We start from the raw sequence: 6,954 nt of genomic DNA, 5'->3' as shown, positions 1-6,954 counted from the left end.
AACTGTAGCAAGCTTTGGCTATGTTTATACTACCGCAGTCAGTCGACCTACGCTGCGCAACTCCAGCTACGTGAATAAAGTAGCTGGAGTCAGCGTACCTTAGATCGCGTTACCACAGGGTGTAAGCTGCAGGGGGTCGACTTACTTTACTCCTCTCATCTGGATAGAGTACAGGGGTCGACTCGAGAGCGATCTGCAGTCGATTTAGCGGGTGTTTACTACACCTGCTAAATCGACCATGGGTGGATCAATCTCAGAGCGTCAATCCCGGCTGTAGTGTAGACCTGCATCGCCTCCTTGCCCCTCCACGCGTGTTCCAAGCTAATAAGCAATACTCTGATTATGACATTTTCCCTCTAGCGAGTATAAAATTGCCCACAAGACATGGTGGTCGTAGATGATAAAATCAGGTCGGGGGTCAACAGGAGTGAGAGTTTGGAGAGTCTTGTCCCCCCCTCTCCCCATCTGCAGCAGCCACAAGCTGTCTTCCCTCCAGGCTCCTTGGATCTCTGAGCCTGTCCCTCCGGAGCTTGCGTGGCCCAGTTCTTGTTTCTTACATTCTCCTTTTCTGGAAGAATTAGGGGCTGTTGCTTCTGAATTTTAGTGTTTAATTCCCCAGCCTTCTCCACACACTGGGGAAGTTTAATTCTCCTTCCCATTACACCTGAGTCACTAGATTTCCTAATTCCCCAAAATCTGCTTTTGCAATGTCACAGTTCTGAGGTAGCGAAGCCTTTGACCTGCCTCCATGGTCTGCTCAAGCAATGGCCTCTCGGGTATCAGGCCTCTAGCCAGCCCCTCTCTATGGGTGGGGACCCACATGCCTCTCCTGTTTGACCAGGGTGTGAGGATTGCAGCTTGTTCTCCACTGTGTTCACTGGACTAACATCCAGTTCTTGTGCTTTGCTTTCTCTCCAAGGGCTCTGAGCCATGTGTGTGTGTGATAGAGGCAGGAATTTTGGTGATACTTCTATGATGCCAATACACACCTCAGTTTCCCTCTGTGGTTGGTATTGCTATGATTATAAAGAGGAGGAGACATGAGGTGTTTTGTCACGGAGCTGTCACGGGGTGATATGAATGGGTCATTAAGGACAGGCTGGGACCAACCTACATCAATGGAATACCCGACAGAGACAAGGGAATAATTGTCCCCTGTCCATGGCAGGATCTCCCCTTCGCTGAGTGAAGCACACATGGACTCATGATGTGCTTGGGAGCAGGAAGAACTGGGTTTGCAGACACAGGGAGCTCTACCGGAGCGAAGACAAACGGACAGGCAAAGTGAAAGGAAACAAAACTCTTTTTAACAGCAGTGTGGGTCAAGAGCATTGGCCAATATGGACTATATTGTCTTCTTTGCTTCTCTGTCCTAATCTAAAGCCTTTCTAAAGCTGTGTTTCAGTTAACTAATAAACCCTGCTATGTTTTAACAGTCTGCCCAGTGTCACAGCAAAAACTTGCTGAGGTGCATTGAAGCATGAATGAGGAGCAGTCTCTGAACAGGAGTGTCATTCAGCTGGGACCTGCTGGCAGAGCTCACAGATTGAAATAGGAGTGTTGAATCCAGAGGCTCAGTCTCAAGTGTTGAAGCGACATGGTCTATCCTTGTGGAAGAGCGGGACCCCTTGAGGGTCTAGTGCACTCAAGGGGCACCTCCCAAGGACTGTTTAAAAGCCAGGGCATTGCACAGATCCTGTACATCCATGACAGTGCGCCGGAGGTTAAGCCTTATGGGAAAAAGATATAAAACAAGAAAAGGATCTAAATGTGTATTTACCATTGCACCCTCCTCAGTCCTCGTGGGAATCCCTCATCAGTTACAAAGTGTATTAAAACCTTCCTCTAAGGCTCACCTCTTGATTATCAGGTCGTGTCAGTTTTGTTAGAGGGCTTTCCCTTCCCCCACTCACTTCCCTGGTTCTTGTCATGCAGACAGCAAGCAGAAAAAGACCAGAAGTCTGAAGGGCAGATAGTGCGATGTTTATTGGGGTTATTTCCAAGCAAGCAGATTCCGAAGCCCTTCACACCAGTCGGGCTTATCGCTATACGCCCAGAGAGTCTGTTCCCCAGTGTCCCGTTCCCAGCTCTGAGGCCGCAGAGCGTTTACCCTGCATCCCCCTTCCCAGCTCTGATGCTGCAGAGCCTTGCCTGTGTCCCTGTTCCCATTCCCCTCATTAATAAACCTGATTCCAATTTCCCTTCCCCCTCGTGTTTGACCCCAGTTTATATAGTCATATTCCCAGCTACACCTTAACCAATCATTTTATTGAAATGTAACTAACCAGTCCTAACATATTGTAACATAATTACCTAACCAATTATATCCTACTACCCTAATTAACTTACACCCAGCAAAATTAATTATACAGCAGGCAGAAACAATTAGAGAACCAGAGAAGTGGTGGACATAAAGATAAAACAGTACAGAAATGAGGGTACCACAACCGTTGATAAGTGATTTCTTGCCAGACAGGATGCTATCAAACTAAACTTTCTTTAAGCATCTTAAGATCTGTTTCTTTATCTGGTGGTTCTACCCCTTCCCCCATTCTGTGGTTGTCTTGTCTAGTTAGATTGTAAATCGTTTAGGGCATGGGCCATCTACTATTCTGTGTTTGTACTTTGCCTAGCACAATCGGGACCCACTGTTAGTTGGTGTTTAGGCACTAAGGTAATGCATATGATTTATAATAATAACTCTCCTGCCACTTTAAGCCAAGGAAGCCGGCCTTGGGATGTTACTGCTTAAAAATGAGCTGGGGTTAAAACCGTGGACTATTCTTTGTGACAAGTATCCCACAAATTCCACTGACCTCCCTTGTTTTCTTTGCCTGGTGTAGGGTTTCTAAATTCCAAACCTGATGTGATCTCGCAGCTGGAACGAGGGGAAGAGCCGTGGGTCCCAGACCTCCAGGACTCTGAGAAAGAAGTGCTCCCGAGAGCTGCCTGCACAGGTGAGGGATTGGTTAAACCAACTCAAAAACTCTCCATGAATACAGGAAACATTTGGGATGCCCTACAAAGTCCTTGTGAGCTCTCCAAGTTCAGGATTGTTCCCTTCAGATGTGGAATCATTAGGCAGATGTCACTTATGGCTTCCTACCTATCCTGACTAACAACTGGCAGCAGATCCCTACCTGATCCCGCTTTCCCGTGCATGTTCTGGTGAGATGCAGACCAAAACTGATCCCTTCCTTTCTCCTCTGGGGAAGGGTGTGGGGAAAATCAGCTCCTGATAGGTTTGATCTCTCCCACACATATTTTGGTTTGTTTATCCCTTTTTAAATTCCTGTCTCTGAGACTTCCTTTTTCTCAGGCACAGGGAGTGACCTATGTCTGGATTCTCTCTGTCTCCCATCAGGTGATGGGATGGCGAGTGAGAATGAGGAGACACCCCAGCAGGAAGAAGCTGAGCAAGTAGAACCACATGGGATGTTATCAGGAAGACCCAAAGGGAATGTTTCCGGGAGTTGTGCACTCCCAGAAAAAGCAAAAGCCTGTGAGACTCAGCAGAGTCCAGAGGAAAACTTAAGTAGCCTCTCAGACCTTATTACACACAAGAGAATCAACTTCGAAGAGACACGTTACACATGGCATGAGTGTGGGGAAAGCTTCAATGAGAGCTCAGACCTTTTCACACATCAGAGAATCCACAGAGGAGAGAGACCCTACATGTGCTCTGAGTGTGGGAAAGGCTTCAGTCGGAGCTCTACCCTTATCGCACACAGGAGAATCCACACAGGAGAGACGCCATACACATGCTCTGAGTGCGGGAAAAGCTTCAATTGGCACTCACTCCTTATCGTACATCAGAGAATCCACACCGGAGAGATGCCCTACACATGCTCTGAGTGCGGGAAAAGCTTTAAATGGCACTCAAACCTTATCAAACATCGTAGAATCCACACAGGAGAGAAGCCCCACACATGCTCGGAATGTGGGAAAAGCTTCAGTTGCAGCTCAAACCTTATCACACATCGTAGAATCCACACTGGAGAGACGCCCTACACATGCTCTGAGTGCGGGAAAAGTTTCAATCGGAGCTCAGACCTTATCAAACATCATAGAATCCACACTGGAGAGACGCCCTACACATGCTCTGAGTGTGGGAAAAGCTTCAGTCAGAGCTCTACCCTTATCGCACACAGGAGAATCCACACCGGAGAGACGCCTTACACATGCTCTGAGTGTGGGAAAAGCTTCAATCGGAGCTCAAACCTTATCGCACATCAGAGAATCCACATGAGAGAGATGCCCTACACATGCTCTGAGTGTGGGAAAAGCTTCAATCGGAGCTCAGACCTTATCAAACATCAGAGAATCCACACTGGAGAGAAACCCTACACATGCTTTGAGTGCGGGAAAAGCTTCATTCGGAGCTCAGACCTTATCAGACATCAGAGAATCCACACCGGAGAGAAACCCTACACATGCTTTGAGTGCGGGAAAAGCTTCAATCAGAGCTCAGACCTTATCGTACATCAGAGAATCCACACTGGAGAGACGCCCTACACATGCTCTGAGTGCGGGAAAAGCTTCAATCAGAGTTCAACCCTTATCGTACATCAGAGAATCCACACCGGAGAGAAACCCTACACATGCTTTGAGTGCGGGAAAAGCTTCAATCAGAGCTCAGACCTTATCGTACATCAGAGAATCCACACTGGAGAGACGCCCTACACATGCTCTGAGTGCGGGAAAAGCTTCAATCGGAGTTCAACCCTTATCGTACATCAGAGAATCCACACAAGAGAGACACCCTACATGTGCTCTGAGTGTGGGAAAAGCTTCAGTCAAAACTCACACCTTATCTCACATCGTAGAATCCACACAAGAGAGACCCTACACATCCTCTGAGTGTGGGAAAAGCTTCATTGAATGCTCAGACCTTGTCAGACATCATAGAATCCACAGTGGAGAGAGACTCTGCACATGCTCTGCATTTGGGAAAAGCTTCGATCAGAGGTCATTCCCTATTAGATATCAGAAAATCCAAATGGGAGAGAACTGTAAGAAATGCCTTGATTAGGGCTGGCCAAAGTTTTTTTTTGTTTGTTTTTGTTTTTTTATTTAAATCACATTTGTTAATACCAGTATAGTGATCTTCGCACCATCTTCACCATGGTCTCTCAGCTCCCCCAGATGAGTTGCCTCCTTCTGCCTTTTGCAGCTCACCCTTCTTTGGGGTCAGTTCTGTGATCTTTTCTATCAACTCCTTTCCTTTTGACTTGTAGGAGCGTGTGTCCCTCCAGCCAGGAATGTTCATGAGCTCCAGGTTGGGGGGAGAGGGTTGATGCCAACAAGCTACCCTGAGGCAAAAGCTACCTGTGTCTTACATCCACTAGGATTGTACATGGAATTGGCTGCTCAAGTTAGTGATTTTGGTGTAAAAAGACAATCATAGTTGTAGAGCAGAAGCAGCCCAGAGAGTGAACCTAACAGGTAATGATCAAGTGATCTCTCTCCTGCCATCCATCTCCACCCTCTGACAAACAGGCTAGGGACACCATTCCTTACTCATCCTGGCTAATAGCCGTTAATGGACTTAACCTCCATGAATTTATCCAGTTCTCTTTTAAACCCTGTTATAGTCCTAGCCTTCACAACCGCCTCAGGCAAGAAGTTCCACAAGTTGACTGTGCGCTGTGTGAAGAACTTCCTTTTATTTATTTTAAACCTGCTACCCATTAATTTCATTTGGTGGCCCCTAGTTCTTGTATTATGGGAGTAAGTAAATATCTTTTCCTTATCTACTTTCTCCACATCACTCATGATTTTATATACCTCTATCATATTCCCCCTTAGTCTCCTCTTTTCCAAGCTGAAAAGTCCTAGCCTCTTTAATCTCTCCTCATATGGGACCCGTTCCAAACCCCTAATCATTTTAATTGCCCTTCTCTGAACCTTTTCTAATGCCAGTATATCTTTTTTGACATGAGGAGACCACATCTGTAGGTAGTATTCAAGATGTGGGCGTACCATGGAGCTATATAAGGGCAATAATATATCCTCCGTCTTATTCTCTATCCCCTTTTTAATGATTCCTAACATCCTGTTTGCTTTTTTGATTGCCTCTGCACACTGCGTGGACATCTTCAGAGAACTATCCATGATGACTCCAAGATCTTTTTCCTGATTTGTTGTAGCTAAATTAGCCCCCATTATATTGTATGTATAATTGGGGTTATTTTTTCCAATGTGCATTACTTTACATTTTTCCACATTAAATTTCATTTGCCATTTTGTTGTTCAGTCACTTAGTTTTGTGAGCTGTTTTTGAAGTTCTTCACAGTCTCGTTTGGTCTTAACTATCTTGAGCAATTTAGTGTCATCTGCAAACTTTGCCACCTCACTTTTTACCCCTTTCTCCAGATCATTTATGAATAAGGTGAATAGGATTGGTCCTCGGACTGACCCTTGGGGAACACCACTAGTTATCCCTCTCCATTCTGAGAATTTACCATTTATTCCTACCCTTTGTTCCCTGTCTTTTAACCAGTTCTCAATCCATGAAAGGACCTTCCCTTTTATCCCATGACAACTTAATTTACGTAACAGCCTTTGGTGAGGGACCTTGTCAAAGGCTTTCTGGAAATCTAAGTACACTATGTCCACTGGATCCCCCTTGTCCACATGTTTGTTGATCCCTTCAAAGAACTCTATTAGATTAGTAAGATACAATTTCCCTTTACAGAAACCATGTTGACTTTTGCCCAACAATTTATGTTCTTCTATGTGTCTGACAATTTTATTCTATTTATTGTTTCAACTAATTTCCCCAGTACTGACGTTAGACTTACTGGTCTGTAATTGCCGGGATCACCTCTAGAGCGCTTTCTAAATATTGACGTTACATTAGCTATCTTCCAGTCATTGGGTACAGAAGCCGATTTAAAGGACAGGTTACAAACCATAGTTAATAGTTCTGCAACTTCACATTTGAGTTCTTTC

The 6,954-nt window shown here is 45.4% G+C and overlaps 1 protein-coding gene across 1 annotated transcript; it reads left to right on the top strand.

Annotated features, from left to right (window-relative positions):
* Positions 1–384: 384 nt before the first annotated feature.
* LOC120375926 (zinc finger protein 271-like) lies at positions 385–4,842 on the top strand (the record flags this gene model as incomplete). Its single annotated transcript, XM_039496949.1, has 2 exons — positions 385–410; positions 3,441–4,842. Coding segments are annotated over exons 1-2 (1,428 nt in total), but the record flags the coding sequence as incomplete, so codon positions are not given.
* Positions 4,843–6,954: the final 2,112 nt, after the last annotated feature.

Source organism: Mauremys reevesii, linkage group 12, assembly GCF_016161935.1.
Source record: "Mauremys reevesii isolate NIE-2019 linkage group 12, ASM1616193v1, whole genome shotgun sequence".
NCBI lineage: Eukaryota > Metazoa > Chordata > Testudines > Geoemydidae > Mauremys > Mauremys reevesii.
This window is presented reverse-complemented; position numbering and strand designations above follow the sequence as displayed.